The sequence below is a fragment of the Triticum dicoccoides genome, chromosome 5B (assembly GCF_002162155.2).
Source record: "Triticum dicoccoides isolate Atlit2015 ecotype Zavitan chromosome 5B, WEW_v2.0, whole genome shotgun sequence".
Classification (NCBI taxonomy): domain Eukaryota; kingdom Viridiplantae; phylum Streptophyta; class Magnoliopsida; order Poales; family Poaceae; genus Triticum; species Triticum dicoccoides.
Window position 1 is genome coordinate 285293009 of NC_041389.1, and position 17630 is coordinate 285310638.

The 17630-nt window shown below is 45.1% G+C and overlaps 1 protein-coding gene across 1 annotated transcript; it reads right to left on the reverse strand.

The window, feature by feature from the left end:
* Positions 1-33: 33 nt before the first annotated feature.
* On the reverse strand, positions 34-2780 carry LOC119308454 (bifunctional epoxide hydrolase 2-like). Its single transcript, XM_037584588.1, has 6 exons — positions 2583-2780; positions 1894-2365; positions 1458-1791; positions 1129-1227; positions 934-1054; positions 34-725 (listed from the first exon to the last, which is right to left on the reverse strand). Exons 1-6 carry the CDS (start codon positions 2737-2739, stop codon positions 511-513), a joined length of 1398 nt encoding a protein of 465 aa, XP_037440485.1. The 5' UTR covers positions 2740-2780; the 3' UTR covers positions 34-510.
* Positions 2781-17630: the final 14850 nt, after the last annotated feature.

Consider the following 17630-nt stretch of genomic DNA (forward strand, 5'->3'; position numbering starts at 1 on the left):
ATCAAGTTATGTTGCAGGATAGACAACAGCATAAATAAATCAAGGGAAATGTCCGCAGGATTTCAACTCTATGCAAAAGATTAAACAGTACTACCTCCGTCCCATAATATAAGAGCGTTTTTAACACACGTTCTTATATTATGGGGCAGAGAGAGTAATTGATACATCCATGACATTCTGTAAACAACAACCCTTTGCTCTACGTCTACCACTTTACAAATAAGAAGTTTTAGTTACAGGAAGATGGTGATGATTCGATGGGACCAACCAATCCAATGAATTCTTCTCAGCCTCTGGGTTTTGTGCAGTAAGATTCTCTTATCCAACTTTGCACAAAAGCTTCATCGTATATAAACACCCATGGCTATTAAATGATGGATCTCCAACAGAAATGCAATCTCCAATCGTTAAACTGCAATCTCGTTATCCCTGTCGAGACAAGTGTAGGTCCATCTGTTTTTTTTTTTTTTGAGAACAGGTCTTCTGCATATGCATTTACCAGCATGCATGTCATACAGCTGCTTGGAACACATGCTCATCTGGAGTTCCAAAGGCCCTCTGTAGGAACCGTTCGACGACAGAAAGGAATTCTTCAGCTCGTTCCTCCTGGGGCAAGTGCCCACAATTCTTGATAACCTCAAATGTCGCGCCAGGAATCGCACGCGCTAGACGTTCAGCATTTGAAGCTGGAACAAGGCGGTCTGTGTCGCCAGTCACCACTAGCACTGCAATGATAAGACAATCAAAACTATTCAGAAATAACATTGTTTACCGATCTTCTGTTAAAGAGAAGATTGTCTTATGTATCGTGTATTAGAGCATTCAAAACTTCATCTGAAATTTCTAGGGACATCAGCACATATTTAGTCCAGCAGTAGCACTAACTACACAGATAAGGATAACATGACCACTAGAAGAAGCATATAGTTGAACCTGGGCATGAGATCTCAGAGAGCCTCTTCGATACTGGCACTCTTGACTTAGGTGTAGAATCTGTGATCATGGATATAGTGTACTCCAAGAGAGCCGTCTCCCATCCCTTGGATCTTAGTGGCTGAAAGAAATTCCATGAACAACAATATGAGTAGGTCTTTCTCACTTGGAGATATTTTCCTACAGAGAACTCACCTTGGTGTAGCCTTGAATAACATGATCAGTTACTTTGCTTGGGTCATACCATGCATTACGAACGCCCGTTACGCCGAATTTATCCATGATCAATCTCACCTATGAAAAGGAATCCAACCACAAAAGTTGCAGGAACTAGAAGTCTGTATTTTGACTATTTAAGAAGTACTCCCTCTGTTCCAAAATTCTTGCCCTGGTTTTTGTTCAAAATTTGAACTAAAACCAGGACGTATTTTGGAACGGGGGGATTAAATTCTAAATTTTGCGGGTTCTTTAGGGTCCTAAATTTTGTGTTTTAGTCAGTAGTGAGTCAGGAAAGAGCAACATACCAGACTCGCCGCCAGTGAAGATCGTAGAAAGGCCACAAGAACCTTAGAAGACAAAGCTCTGACCGTATCCTGTATTGCCATGACCAACTTGAGAACAAGCCCTGCAAGCCACATACACATGCCAAGAAACCCTCTCCATATCCTAGCAAATGGATTTGGTGCTGCATTGTTATCATCAGAATCCTTCTTGTCTGCCCCTTCCTGCTCCTCTACGCTGTTCTCTTTCTCACCCTTCCTCGGCGCGAAAATCGCCGGTGCAACCAGCACCAGCGCCGCTACCCGCTCGGGCGCCTCGAAGTACGCCTCCACTGCAACGAGGCAACCGGCAGAGTGCCTGGGATGACCCAAACCGGAAAATTAATCTCAATGTCCCTTATCAAACAAAACTAGCAATGCAGCGATACAGAAAAATGCAGTGCAGAGTGTGCATCTGTACCCAACAAGGACGGCCTTCCCGGCGCCGAGGTGGTCTATGAATGCCAGTGTGGCCATGGCCGAGAAGGCCATGGAGTAAGGGTTGAGAGGCTTGGTGTCATCGCCGGACCATCTGGCCCGGGAGGTCAGGCCAAACGCCGGCCGGTCGAAGGCGAGGACCTTGGCACCGGCGATGCGGGCGAGTGGCCGCATGACGCGGCTCCAGGAGAATACCGACGCGCCGAAGCCCTGAAGCAGCACTATAGGCAGCCCGACCTGACTCCTGGCGACGGCGGAGCCCGAGGACTGGTCGCCGGAATCCTCGTCCTCGTGATGAGCACAGACCTTGTGGTGGACCCTGACGCCGTTGATCTCGTAGAAGCTGCTGTCAGGGTCCGCGAGCGCGTCCGGGTCGAGGAGCTCGTCCTGGTCGATGCCGGCCACGAGCCGGCGGCGGCGCGGAGGCATCTGCGTACCGCTGCCCGGAACCGATCCTGCGTTTGCTTCGGGGTTTAGTGCGTGCTTGTGTTTGGGGAAAGTGAAAAAAGATATTCGCAATTTCGAACCACTTTCTAGCGCAACGATCCCAATTTTTCGCTCCAAGAAGAAGAGCACCCCAACCTCCTTTTCTCGGAACACCAATTTGAAGCATCTCTCCTATCCTATCGAAATGTAAAATCTTTCACTCCCAATGCAAGAAAAGGAAGTTACCGGCAGGGAACTCGGCGGCGGCGGCTGAAGGCGGGGGAGGACCGGCCGTGCGGCGAGCGCGGAGAAGTGGATGACGGCTGTGCGCGGCGGCGGCGGTGGAGGGGAGAATGTTTGCGACGGCGGGCGGCGGGGGTCGGAGGGAGAGGAGCGTCAGCATCTGATCAGGCCCCAGCCGGCGCGGGAAGCTGACGGGCGGATGGTCGTTGGCTGGAAGGATTCGGCGGAAGCTTAGCGTGGATTGCGTGGGGGCCGCCGGCAGTGGCACGACGGCCTGAGGCTGTAATCCGGGAGCTAGCGATGTGTCAGTGCTATGGTACGTTGCCCCTGTTTCAAAATTTGGATCTTGTGCCGACCAGCTTAGCATTAGCTCATTCACACACACACAAAAAAAAAAACTTGGCATTAGGTCGTTGCACGCGTCGTTAAAGCATATCCCTACAAACTCTAAGCTCCCTAGAATTCGCGGCCTCTGCTACGCAGAGGCTGTGGTAGCCCGCGTGGGCCTTGGCTTGTGAAATGGTGAAACACTTTTGAAGGCCGCTGGACCCACTCGCATCATGTCGTGGTGTTGTTGCATTCACTCAGATTTACATGTTTGCCATTTGTTTACCTAAAAAAACGTGTCTGCCCTTTGTAGCGTGCAGGGTCAACTGATTCTGGCGGCGCGGAGACTGGAAGCCGCCATCTCTGCCGGATCTTGCGTACTTCCTTCCTCGCCGAATGGGGTGGAGGACTGCGGCGCTCGCCGTAGAGGGTGGATGGGTGCGACGATGTCCTGTCCCTTTCCGACGTCCTGCTGAATCCGTGCTGGTTCGGGTGGATTTTGCCTGTCTAACCGTGCTATACACACGAAGGGTATTAGGACGACTCATAGACGATGGTTAAAATCTGGCCGGACATGCATGCATACATCGAGCACCTGCTGCTGGATTTCGTTGTCGTGCGTACATCGGGCACCAACATCGTGCATGAAGCAGTTTCGTTGCCTGTCCAAGGTAGCGCATCCCCTTCTTTTTCCTTTTGCTTGATGTTGCTCTTGTTGTCCGTCTCGTCGTGGGTGCCCGTAGTATGTTCATTCCTCAGCTGGCGTCATCGAGCGTTGCTTGTTGTACGATTGAGTGGGGTTGGATCCTTCGCCATTCCAGTGAGAGGCTGGTCGTATGCCGCGAGCAGGTCGCCGCGGTGTTGGGTTCAGCTCCTCCAACTTTTGACCGTTTGTTTTTCCTCTATTTATCAATCTCTCTTGCCATTGAAGTGTGCTGTTTGTTCCTCTTTGTGCTTTTTGCAGGCTGTGTGGGTGCATGTTCAGAGCCGAACAAGGTGTGTCGCGGCCGTTCTGAAATTTGTGGCCATGGTTATATTGTTATCTTTGCAGGTGCTTTTCCTCCGCGGCAAACAGTTGGCTTCCACTTTCCTTCACCTCTGCTCCTTCTCCGCCTTACATATTGCCATTCAATGCTGGATAAGATGGATGGCAAGTATGTAGTTGAGATCATATTCCAATTAATTTTAGGGCATCGCTCTATGTATGCATGGTGAATTTTTTGGTGCACACAAAAGAAGTACCCCTTTTTATGTGACAAAAAGAAGCTCCACTAGAGGATTACCAAAGATTGGGACATACTTGTGCACATCAAATTCTAGCAGCTCTCCTACTTTTTTTGGGAGAGTGGTAAGTGTTTTGGAGCATTACATGGTTTGTTCGTTCTAGGCCTTTCTGTTTCTTACAGGAAAAACTACGTATTTCTTTAGTTGGATCTGCTTTTCCGATTGTGCTCACCCAATGATCCAGTAGGATATGTATCAGACTATAATCTGTTCTAATGGATTTTTTTGATATGTTGTCAAAAGAGGTAAAAAGGTGGCAACTTAGCAGTATTTATTGGAAGCAATAAGGGAGATCAAAAAATTGATGCTCAAGTTAACCTGTTGGCAGAGGATACGAGCGAAGATGTCTACCTCCTTGGCACCCTTGGTTTCATCCCCAGTTACTCCTTCATACACTCAACAGGAAACTAAGCTCCCAAGAATTCGCGGCCTCTACTGCGCCGAGGCTGTGGTAGCGCTCGTGGGCCTGGCTTGTGAGATGGTGAAACACTTTTGGAGGCCGATGGGCCCACTCACATCATGTCGTGGCATTGTTGCGTTCACTCAGGTTTACGTGTGTGCCCTTTGTTTACCTAAAAAAACATGTCTGCCCTTTGTAGCGTGCAGGGTCAACTGATTCTGGCGGCGCGAAGACTAGAAGCCGCCATCTCTGCCGGATCTTGCGCTCTTCCTTCCTCGCCGAATGGGGTGGAGGACTGCGTCGCTCGCCGTAGAGGGTGGATGGGTGCGATGATGTCCTGTCCCTTTCCGACGTCCTGCTGGATCCGTGCTGGTTCGGGTGGATTTTGCCTGTCTAACCGTGCTATACACACGAACTGTATTCGGACGACTCATAGATGATGGTTAAAATCCGGCCGGACATGCATGCATACATCGAGCACCTGCCAATGGATTTCGTTGTCGTGCGTACATCGGGCACCAACATCGTGCATGAAGCAGTTTAGTTGCCTGTCCAAGGTAGCGCATCCTCTTCTTTTTCCTTTTGCTTGATGTTGCTCTTGTTGTCCGTCTCGTTGTGGGTGCCCGTAGTATGTTCGTTCCTCAGCTGGCGTCGTGGATTGAGCGCTGCTTGGTGTACGATTGCGTGGGGTTGGATCCTTCGCCATTCCAGTGAGAGGCTGGTCGGATGCCGCGAGCAGGTCGCCGCAGTGCTGGGTTCAGCTCCTCCAACTTTTGACCGTTTATTTTTTCCTCTATTTATCAATCTGTCTTGCCATTGAAGTGTGTTATTTGTTCCTCTTTGTGCTTTTTGCAGGCTGTGTAGGTGCATGTTCAGAGCCGGACAAGTTGTGTCGCGGCCGTTCTGAAATTTGTGGCCATGGTTATATTGTTATCTTTGCAGGTGGTTTTCCTCCCCGGCAAACAGTTGGCTTGCACTTCCCTTCACCTCTGCTCCTTCTCCGCCTTACATATTGCCATTCAATGCTGGATAAGATGGATGGCAAGTATGTAGTTGAGATCATATTCCAATTAATTTTAGGACATCGCTCTATGTATGCATGGTGAATTTTTTGGTGCAGACAAAAGGAGTACCCTTTTTATGTGACAAAAAGAAGCATCCACTAGAGGATTACCAAAGATTGGGACATACTTGTGCACAACAAATTCTAGCAGCTCTCCTACTTTTTTTGGGAGAGTGGTAAGTGTTTTGGAGCATTACATGGTTTGTCCGGTCTAGGCCTTTCTGTTTCTTACAGGAAAAACTACGTATTTCTTTAGTTGGATCTGCTTTTCCGATTGTGCTCACCCAATGATCCAGTAGGAAATGTGTCAGACTATAATCTGTTCTAATGGAATTTTTTGATATGTTGTCAAAAGAGGTAAAAAAGGTGGCAACTTAGCAGTATTTATTGGAAGCAATAAGGGAGATCAAAAAATTGATGCTCAAGTTAACCTGTTGGCAGAGAATAACAGCGAAGATGTCTACCTCCTTGGCACCCTTGGTTTCACCCCTAGTCACTCCCTCATACACTAAGCAGGAAACTAAGCTCCCGAGAATTCGCGGCCTCTGCTGCGCCAAGGCTGTGGTAGCGCTCGTGGGCCTGGCTTGTGAGATGGTGAAACACTTTTGGAGGCCGCTGGGCCCACTCCATCATGTTGTGGCGTTGTTGCGTTCACTCAGGTTTACATGTCTGCCCTTTGTTTACCTAAAAAAACATGTCTGCCCTTTGTAGCATGCAGGGTCAGCTGATTCTGGCGGCCCGAAGACTGGAAGCCGCCATCTCTGTCTAATCTTGCGCTCTTCCTTCCTCGCCGAATGGGGTGGAGGACCGCGTCGCTTTCCCTAGAGGGTGGATGGATGCGACGATGTCCTGTCCCTTTCCGATGTCTTGCTGGATCCGCGCTGGTTCGGGTGGATTTTGCCTGTCTAACCGTGCTATACATGTTAGGGAACGCGGTAATTTCAAAAAAATTCCTACGATCACGCAAGATCTATCTAGGTGATGCATAGCAACGAGAGGGAGAGTGTTTTATACGTACCCTCATAGACCGAAAGCGGAAGCATTATGACAACACGGTTGATGTAGTCGTACGTCTTCACGATCCGACCGATCCTAGCACCGAAGGTACGACACCTCCACGATCTGCACACGTTCAGCTCGGTGACGTCCCACGAACTCTAGATCCAGCTGAGGTCGAGGGAGATTTTTGTCAGCACGACGGCGTGGTGACGGTGATGATGAAGTTACCAGCGTAGGGCTTCGCCTAAGCACTACAACGATATGACCGAGGTGGAAATCTCTAGAGGGGGCACCGCACACGCCTAAAAGATCAACTTGATCAACTTGTGTGTTTATGGGGTGCCCCCCTCCCCCGTATATAAAGGAGTGGAGGAGGGGGCCGGCCGGCCTCAAGGGGCGTGCCCTAAGGGGGGAATCCTACTAGTCCAACTAGGAGAAGAAGGAAGGAGGGGAAGGAGAGAAGGAAGGGGGGGCTGCCCCCCTAGTCCAATTCGGTTTGGGCTAGGGGGGCACGAGCCCCACCTTGGCCTGCCTCCTCTCTTCCACCACTTGGCCCATGAGGCCCAATAACCCCCCGGGGGTTCCGGTAACCCCCCGGTACTCCGGTTTTATCTGAAACTTCTCCGGAACACTTCCGGTGTCCGAACATAGCCGTCCAATATATCAATATTTATGTCTCGACCATTTCGAGACTCCTCGTGGTGTCCGTGATCGCATCCGGGACACTGAACAACCTTCAGTACATCAAATCACATAAACTCATTATACCAATCATCATCGAACGTTAAGCGTGCGGACCCTACGGGTTTGAGAACTATGTAGACATGACTGAGACACATCTCCGGTCAATAACCAATAGCGGAACCTGGATGCTCATATTGGTTCCTACATATTCTACGAAGATCTTTATCGGTCAAAATGCATAACAACATATGTTGTTCCCTTTGTCATCGGTATGTTACTTGCCCGAGATTCGATAGTCAATATCATCATACCTAGTTCAATCTCGTTACCGGCAAGTCTCTTTACTCATTCCATAATACTTCATCCTGCAACTAACTCATTAGTCACAATGCTTGCAAGGCTTATACACGGAGTGACAAATCCTAATCTCGATCTATGCCAACCCAACAAACACCTTCGGAGACACCTGTAGAGCACCTTTATAATCACCCATTTATGTTGTAATGTTTGGTAGCACACAAAGTGTTCCTCCGGTATTCGGGAGTTGCATAATATCATAGTCTGAGGAACTTGTATAAGTCATGAAGAAAGCAGTAGCAATGAAACTGTCACAATCATAATGCTAAGCTAACGGATGGGTCATGTCCATCACATCATTCTCCTAATGATGTGACCCCGTTCATCAAATGACAACACATGTCTATGGTTAGGAAACATAACCATCTTTGATTAACGAGCTAGTCAAGGAGAGGCATACTAGGGACACTATGTTTTGTCTATGTATTCACACATGTACTAAGTTTCCGGTTAATACAATTCTTGATGAGGACATCAATACCATTGTTACACCCACAACCCCTACCGCTACATATACGGGACCAATTACTAGAGCTCGCGCACGCCAATTAAATTATCAGGTACTTTCGTTTCTTGGTAATGATTCTAATGTTCATGAGAATATGATGCTGCCTAAATTGGATACATTTGTTCTGCTTACAAATGAAGGGCCTAGCTTGGAGAAGGATGAACATTGGAGCAAGAACAAGCATGGAGATGATGCCATGCGCAAGGGAAACAAGAACGGAGTTACAAGTGATGATTTCAGGACTTTTAAGCCACCATAATGGGTGCATGTAGTCTTGGACGAAATATACAAGATGCCACTTCATAAATTTCGTCCCGAGGCTATTATAGGTGCTGCGTCACCTTTTTATTGGGCCAGGCCCATGTAATTTCGAAATACATAAGTATAGGCTATTTTTAGAGTCCGTATGTGTGGGGAAACAAGAGATAGGGTTGATTTCGGACCCCTCCACCAAGGGCCACGAAATTCCCCTCTCTTCCTCCATATATACAGCCCTTAGGGCACCGTTTAGACTTTGGGTTTTGTTTAGATTAAAAGTTTGCCATAGCTGCAACTTCGTGTACTTTGTTTGTGTTCAACAACCAGACAAAGGCGTCACAGAACCCCACCTGGATCAATAAAGCTTTCATCTTATATTCGCAATATCCAGATTGCAATCTCAGTTTCTTGCTTGTTCTTCGTTTGCTCGCAGGAAACAGACCCTCGTGGTCAGGTTGATCGTGCTCCGGCGTGGTCAATAACCTCTCGGAGTTGGTTTAGCGATTGCTAAGGCGCGACGTCCTCGCACGTTCGTAGTCGGATCGTCAAAGTCGACTTCCACCAAAGCGATATCCTTCATCTCATCGAAAGACGGGACACCTTTGCCTCTATCAAGTGGTATCAGATTTCCAGGTTGCTCGGTGAGATTTTACAGTTTTTTCGTAGTTTAGATCGAGTCTGTTCTTCATACCTACAGTCCATGAAAAAGCCACAAAAAAAATTAGGGTTAGTTCATCATATCCGAACCAATCTGAGCCTTTGCATAATCTTTTTAGGGTTTTGCTTTGTTGAATTTGCGGTTGCATCGTCGGTCTAGTTGCTGGTCTTAGAGTCTAGTCTTTTAGAGTTTCGAGTTCTGGTCATAAGTTGTCACGCCGCCGCCGCACCATCATCATCGCCCCTGCCATCTACCACCACCGCTCCGAATCCGTATCCATATACCACCACCAATCCGTGTCCATATACCACCACCGATCCATATCCATATACTACCACCGCTACCACCACCGCTGCCATATACCACCACCATATATCCACCACCAATCCGAGTTCCTTGCTTATTAGGTTTGTTTTCGGGATCCATCTAGTTTCCGATTCGTGTTTCCTTGCCGGAGTAGGTTTCGGAAAAAAAAGAAAAAAAGAGTCCGGAAACCACCCTCCGTTTAGGCCCAAAATTTTCCGAAAACGCACTTGTCGAAAAAAATTCTGGCTATCCTATTTTTAGGTGTTTCTAAGCGTATTGAGACAGTCGCCGTTATAGAAAGTTTTTTTGACCCGTTTCCAGTTTTTGGGTCCGGGCAGTCGAAAAAAGAAATTGGTCAAAAAAAATTTCGTGCCCATCCTGTCAGTTTGACCTGGGAAGAGTTTTGAGACACTCGCCATTATAGTGATTTTTCGCAAAAAAAAGAGCAGCGCAAAAAAAAACAGTGCAAAAAAAAGGAGCGAATTTTTTTTCCAGAGTGTGCTTTTCCCTTGTTTACGTGCAGCGCCATGATTTTGTTAGTGTTCTAGGCTCGCGTCTCTAGCACGGTCTAGCCTAGGACCAGCACAGTATCGTCGTTGAGCGTTTATTCAACTTTGCATCTCTGAATTGATTATTGCTTACCCCTTTTTGCTACCATATTATAAGCCTTCCCAGCTCCACATACATCTACGTCGTGCGTTTGATTCTCCCTGGTAATCGCTCTATCCAAGCTTTGAGAGTTTTGACTACAACGGTTGCCGATCACCGCCTGTTGCTGGGTAAGAACTGGTAAGAATTTGAGTTTTGCTTGACGGATTTGTGACATCCACCACCACCACTTGTTCGTAGTCTGTAGGATCATATTCTTGTGTGTTTCTATTGCTGCTAACCATGCCAGGATCACAAGCCGACGAGATTGACTGGGAGAACTTATCGAACAAGGAGCTTCATGATAAGTTTCAGCAAATGATGACTGAACATGTACAAGATGTGCTGAACAATTTTGAAGAGGCCATGGAGAAGATCACTGGCCTTGAGAAGACGTTCGAAACAAAGCTCGATAACAGATTTAATGAACTGCTTGCGCGTCTTCCACCACCGGCTGCACCTGTCGCACCTCTGCAACAACAACAACTACGGCCCCTTCCGAATCAGTATGGACGAGCACAACGTGTTCCTATTGAGCCAGGACAAAATTCTGGTGCCGCTGCTACTGCTGTTGGTGCTTCTTTGGCTCCTGCTACTGCTGCTGCTGGTACCCAGGAGGATGATGAGTATGCGGGCGATTATGAGGATGAGGTCGATCAAAATTAGCACTACGTGCAGCCACCTGCACCACCACCAGCAGGTCGACCTCAGGTATATATTCGTAATGGTAGGCCTGCACCACCACCTCAGGTACGAGATGATGTCCATATTCCTAAACTGAAATTGAATATTCCACCATTTGAGGGTAGATATGTTCCTGATATATATCTTACTTGGGAGTTAGAAACTGAACAACGATTTACATGTTTACAATATCCTGAGGAGAGACGAGTTGCTGCTGCTGTTTGTGCTTTCACTAGTTTTGCATGTGTATGGTGGTCTGAACATTGTAGATTATATCCTATTCCAACTACTTGGGCTGCTTTGAAAACTGCTATGCGTACGCGTTGGGTTCCACCATATTATCAACGTGAATTGCTTCAAAAATTGCAGCGTTTAAGACAAGGGAAAAATTCTGTAGAAGAATATTATCAGGAATTACAAACTGGCATGATTAGATGTGGTATTGTGGAGGAGAATGAAGCTATGCTTGCACGTTTTCTGGGTGGATTAAATAGAGAGATTCAGACCATTCTAGACTATAAGGAGTATACTAATATCACTCGTTTATTCCATCTTGCTTGTAAAGCTGAACGTGAAGTGCAGGATCGACAAGCATTGGGGCGAACTAACTTTTCTGCAGGCCGACCTTCATCATGGACACCACGTGCATCTTCTACTTCAACTGCACCAGCACCTCCATCCGGTGCCACCTCCAGCCGCGATACAAGAAAACAGGCACAACCACCATTATCTGCCAAGAGCGCACCTGCGGGGCCTGCACAGCGTTCTTCTTCTTCCATGGCATCAACAGGGCACACAAGTGATATTATTTGTCGTCGTTGTAAGGGAGGAGGTCATTATGCGAGAGAATGCAAATCTCCGCGTGTGATGATTGCTACCGCGGATGGTGGATATGAGTCCGCTAGTGACTATGATGAGGAGACGTTGGCTCTTATTACACGTGAAGAACATGGTGGAGATGATTCTGATCATGAGACGCAATACATGGCTCCTGAAGACGCTGACAGGTATGAATGTTTAGTTGCTCAACGTGTTTTGAGTGTGCAGGTCACACAAGCTGAGCAAAATCAGAGGCACAATTTGTTCCATACCAAGGGAGTTGTGAAGGAACGTTCTGTGCGCGTCATCATAGACGGAGGGAGCTGCAACAACTTGGCTAGCATGGAGATGGTGGAGAAGCTTTCTCTCACCACAAGACCACATCCACATCCTTACTACATCCAATGGTTCAACAACAGCGGCAAGGTTAAGGTAACACGTACTGTTCATGTGCATTTTAGTATCTCTACATATGCTGATTATGTTGATTGTGATGTGGTACCTATGCAAGCATGTTCCTTATTACTTGGTTATATACGTGAATCCCTTAGTCCTTGTGCTGTTCCTATTATTCTAGTGCCGAAAAAGGATGGTACATCACGTATGTGTGTTGATTGTAGAGGCATTAATAATATTACTATTCGTTATCGTCATCCTATTCCTAGGCTAGATGATATGCTTGATGAATTGAGTGGCTCTACAATATTCTCCAAAGTTGATTTGCGTAGTGGATACCATCAAATTCGTATGAAATTGGGAGATGAATGGAAAACAGCATTTAAAACTAAGTTTGGATTATATGAGTGGTTAGTCATGCCTTTTGGGTTAACTAATGCGCCTAGTACTTTCATGAGACTAATGAACGAAGTTTTACGTGCTTTCATTGGATGATTTGTGGTAGTCTATTTTGATGATATACTGATTTATAGCAGATCTTTGGAAGAACATTTGGAACATTTACGTGCTGTTTTTATTGCTCTACGTGATGCATGTTTGTTTGGTAACCTTGGGAAGTGCACCTTTTGCACCGACCGAGTATCTTTTCTTGGCTATGTTGTTACTCCACAGGGAATTGAAGTTGATAAAGCCAAGATTGAAGCTATTGAGAGTTGGCCGCAGCCCAAAACGGTCACACAAGTGAGGAGTTTTCTTGGCCTCGCTGGATTCTATAGGCGTTTTGTGAGAGATTTCAGCACCATTGCTGCACCTCTCAATGAGCTTACAAAGAAAGATGTGCCTTTTCTTTGGGGTACCGCACAGGAAGAAGCCTTCTCGGTATTGAAAGATAAGTTGACACATGCTCCTTTACTCCAACTTCCTGATTTTAATAAGACTTTTGAGCTTGAATGTGATGCTAGTGGAATTGGATTAGGAGGTGTGTTATTACAAGATGGCAAACCTGTTGCATACTTTTCTGAAAAATTGAGTGGGCCTAGTCTGAATTATTCTACATACGATAAAGAATTATATGCTCTTGTTCGGACTTTAGAAACATGGCAACATTATTTATGGCCCAAAGAATTTGTTATACATTCTGATCATGAATCTTTGAAACATATTAAAAGTCAAGCTAAACTGAATCGTAGACATGCTAAATGGGTTGAATTTATTGAGACTTTCCCTTATGTCATTAAACACAAGAAGGGAAAAGAAAATGTTATTGCTGATGCATTGTCTCGTCGCTATACCATGCTTTCACAACTTGACTTCAAAATATTTGGTTTGGAGACCATCAAAGATCAATATGTGCATGATGCTGATTTTAAAGATGTAATGCAGAATTGTAAAGAAGGAAGAATGTGGAACAAGTTTGTCGTTAACGATGGATTTGTGTTTCGTGCTAACAAGCTATGCATTCCAGCTAGCTCCATTCGTCTTTTGTTGTTGCGGGAGGCGCATGGAGGAGGATTAATGGGACACTTGGCGTGAAGAAGACGGAGGACGTACTTGCTACACATTTCTTTTGGCCAAAGATGAGACGGGATGTTGAGCGTTTTATTGCTCGCTGCACTACATGTCAAAAAGCTAAGTCACGACTCAATCCTCATGGTTTATATATGCCTTTGCCTGTACCTAGTGTTCCTTGGGAGGATATATCTATGGACTTTGTTTTAGGTTTACCTCGAACAAAGAAGGGGAGGGATAGCATATTGTTGTCGTGGATAGATTCTCGAAAATGGCACACTTTATACCATGTCATAAAAGCGATGATGCTGTTAATGTTGCTGATTTGTTCTTTCGTGAAATTATTCGCTTGCATGGTGTGCGAAATACTATTGTTTCAGATCGTGATACTAAATTTCTTAGCCACTTTTGGAGATGTTTATGGGCTAAGTTGGGGACTAAACTGCTTTTTAGTACTACTTGTCACCCCCAAACTGATGGACAAACTGAAGTAGTCAATAGAACATTGTCTACTATGCTTAGGGCTGTTTTGAAGAATAATAAGAAAATGTGGGAGGAATGCTTGCCTCATATTGAATTTGCTTATAATCGTTCATTGCATTCTACTACTAAGATGTGCCCTTTTGAAGTTGTGTATGGTTTCCTACCTCGTGCACCTATTGATTTGTTGCCTCTTTCATCTTCGGAGAAGGTTAATTTTGATGCTAAACAACGTGCTGAATTGATTTTAAAAATGCATGAGTTAACTAAGGAAAACATTGAGCGTATGAATGCTAAATATAAACTTGCTGGAGATAAGGGTAGAAAACATGTTGTGTTTGCACCTGGAGATCTTGTTTGGTTACATTTGCGTAAGGATAGATTTCCTGATTTGCGCAAATCAAAGCTAATGCCACGTGCTGATGGTCCCTTTAAGGTGTTAGAGAAAATAAATGATAATGCATATAAACTTGAGCTGCCTGTAGATTTTGGGGTTAGTCCCACTTTTAACATTGCAGATTTGAAGCCTTATTTGGGTGAGGAAGATGAGCTTCCATCGAGGACGACTTCATTTCAAGAAGGGGAGGATGATGAGGACATCAATACCATTGTTACACCCACAGCCCCTACTGCTACATATACGGGACCAATTACTAGAGCTCGCGCACGCCAATTAAATTATCAGGTACTTTCGTTTCTTGGTAATGATTCTAATGTTCATGAGAATATGATGCTGCCTAAATTGGATACATTTGTTTTGCTTACAAATGAAGGGCCTAGCTTGGAGAAGGATGAACATTGGAGCAAGAACAAGCATGGAGATGATGCCATGTGCAAGGGGAACAAGAACGGAGTTACAAGTGATGATTTCAGGACTTTTAAGCCACCATAATGGGTGCATGAAGCCTTGGACGAAATATACAAGATGCCACTTCATAAATTTCGTCCCGAGGCTATTATAGGTGCTGCGTCACCTTTTTATTGGGCCAGGCCCATGTAATTTCGAAATACATAAGTATAGGCTATTTTTAGAGTCCGTATGTGTGGGGAAACAAGAGATAGGGTTGATTTCGGACCCCTCCACCAAGGGCCATGAAATTCCCCTCTCTTCCTCCATATATACAGCCCTTAGGGCACCGTTTAGACTTTGGGTTTTGTTTAGATTAAAAGTTCGCCATAGCTGCAACTTCGCGTACTTCGTTTGTGTTCAACGACCAGACACAGGCGTCACAGAACCCCACCTGGATCAATAAAGCTTTCATCTTATATTCGCAATATCCAGATTGCAATCTCAGTTTCTTGCTTGTTCTTCGTTTGCTCGCAGGAAACAGACCCTCGTGGTCAGGTTGATCGTGCTCCGGCGTGGTCAATAACCTCTCGGAGTTGGTTTAGTGATTGCTAAGGCGCGACGTCCTCGCACGTTCATAGTCGGATCGTCAAAGTCGACTTCCACCAAAGCGATATCCTTCATCTCATCGAAAGACGGGACACCTTTGCCTCTATCAAGTGGTATCAGATTAACACCCATAGTTCACATCGCCATGTGATCAACACCCAAAGGGTTTACTAGAGTCAATAATTTAGTTCACATCGCTATGTGATTAACACACAAAGAGTACTAAGGTGTGATCATGTTTTGCTCGTGAGAGAATTTTAGTCAACGGGCCTGACACATTCAGAGCCGTATGCATTTTGCAAATATTCTATGTCTACAATGCTCTGCATGGAGCTACTCTAGCTAATTTCTCCCACTTTCAATATGTATCCAGATTAAGACTTAGATTCATCTGGATCAGTGTAAAAGCTTGCATCAACGTAACTCTTTACGACGAACTCTTTATCACCCCCATAACCGAGAAACATTTCCTTAGTCCTCACTAAGGATAATTTTGATCGCTATACAATGATCCACTCCTGGATCACTATCGTACCGCCTTGCCAAACTCATAGCAAGGCACACAACTGGTCCGGTACATAGCATGGCATACTTTATAGAACCTATGACCGAGGCATAGGGAATGACTTTCATTCTCTTTCTATCTTCTGCCATGGTCGGGCTTTGAGTCTTACTCAACTTTACACCTTGTAATACAGACAAGAACTCCCTTTTTGACTGTTCCATTTTGAACTCTTTCAAAAACTTGTCAAGGTATATATTCATTGAAAAAACTTATCAAGCGTCTTGATCTATCTCTATAGATCTTGATGCCCAATATGTAAGCAGCTTCACTGAGGTCTTTCTTTGAAAAACTCTTATTCAAGTATCCTTTTTATGCTATCCGGAAATTCTATATCATTTCCAATCAACAATATGTCATCCACATATAATATTAGAAAATCTACAAAGCTCCCACTCACTTTCTTGTAAATACAGGCTTCTCAAAAAGTCTGTATAAAACCATATGCTTTGATCATACTATCAAAGTGTTTATTCCGACTCCGAGAGGCTTGCACCAGTCCATAAATGGATCGCTGGAGCTTGCACACTTTGTTAGCACCCTTTGGATTGATAAAACCTTCTGGTTGCATCATATACAACTCTTCTTCCAGAAATCCATTCAGGAATGCAGTTTTGACATCCATCTGCCAGATTTCATAAAATATGTAACATGATTCAGACGGATTCAAATATCGCTACAGTTGAGAAAATCTCATTGTAGTCAACACCTTGAACTTGTCAAAAACCTTTTGCAACAAGTCAAGCTTTGTAGACAGTAACACTATTATCAGTGTCCGTCTTCCTCTTGAAGATCCATTTATTCTTATTGGCTTGCCGATCATCGGGCAAGTCCACCAAAGTCCATACTTTGTCCTCATACATGGATCCCATCTCAGATTTCATGGCTTCAAGCCATTTTGCGGAATCTGGGCTCATCATTGCTTTCTCATAGTTTGTAGGTTCATCATGGTCTAGTAACATGACTTCCAGAACAGGATTACCGTACCACTCTTGTGTGGACCTTATTCTGGAAAACCTACGAGGTTCGGTAGTAACTTGATCTGAAGCTTCATTATCATCATCATTAGCTTCCTCACTAATTGGTGTAGGAATCACGGGAACTGATTTCTGTGATGAACTACTTGCCAATAAGGGAGAAGGTACAACTACCTCATCAAGTTCTACTTTTCTGCCACTCACTTCTTTCAAGAGAAACTCCTTTTATAGAAAGCATCCATTCTTAGCAACAAAGACTTTGCCTTCGGATCTGTGATAGAAGGTGTACCCAACAGTTTCCTTTGGGTATCCTACGAAGACACACTTCTCCGATTTAGGTTCGAGCTTATCAGGTTGAAGCTTTTTCACATAAGCATCGCAACCCCAAACTTTAAGAAACGACAACTTTGGTTTCTTGCCAAACCATAATTCATAAGGCATCGTCTCAATGGATTTTAATGGTGCCCTATTTAAAGTGAATGCAGCCGTCTCTAAAGCATAACCCCAAAACGATATCGGTAAATCAGTAAGAGACATCATAGATCGCACCATATCCAATAAAGTACGGTTATGACGTTCGAACACACCATTTCGCTATGGTGTTCCAGGTGGCGTTAATTGTGAAACTATCCCATGTTGTTTCAAATGAAGACCAAACTCATAACTCAAATATTCTCCTCCACAATCAGATCGTAGAAATTTTATTTTCTTATTACGATGATTTTCCACTTCACTC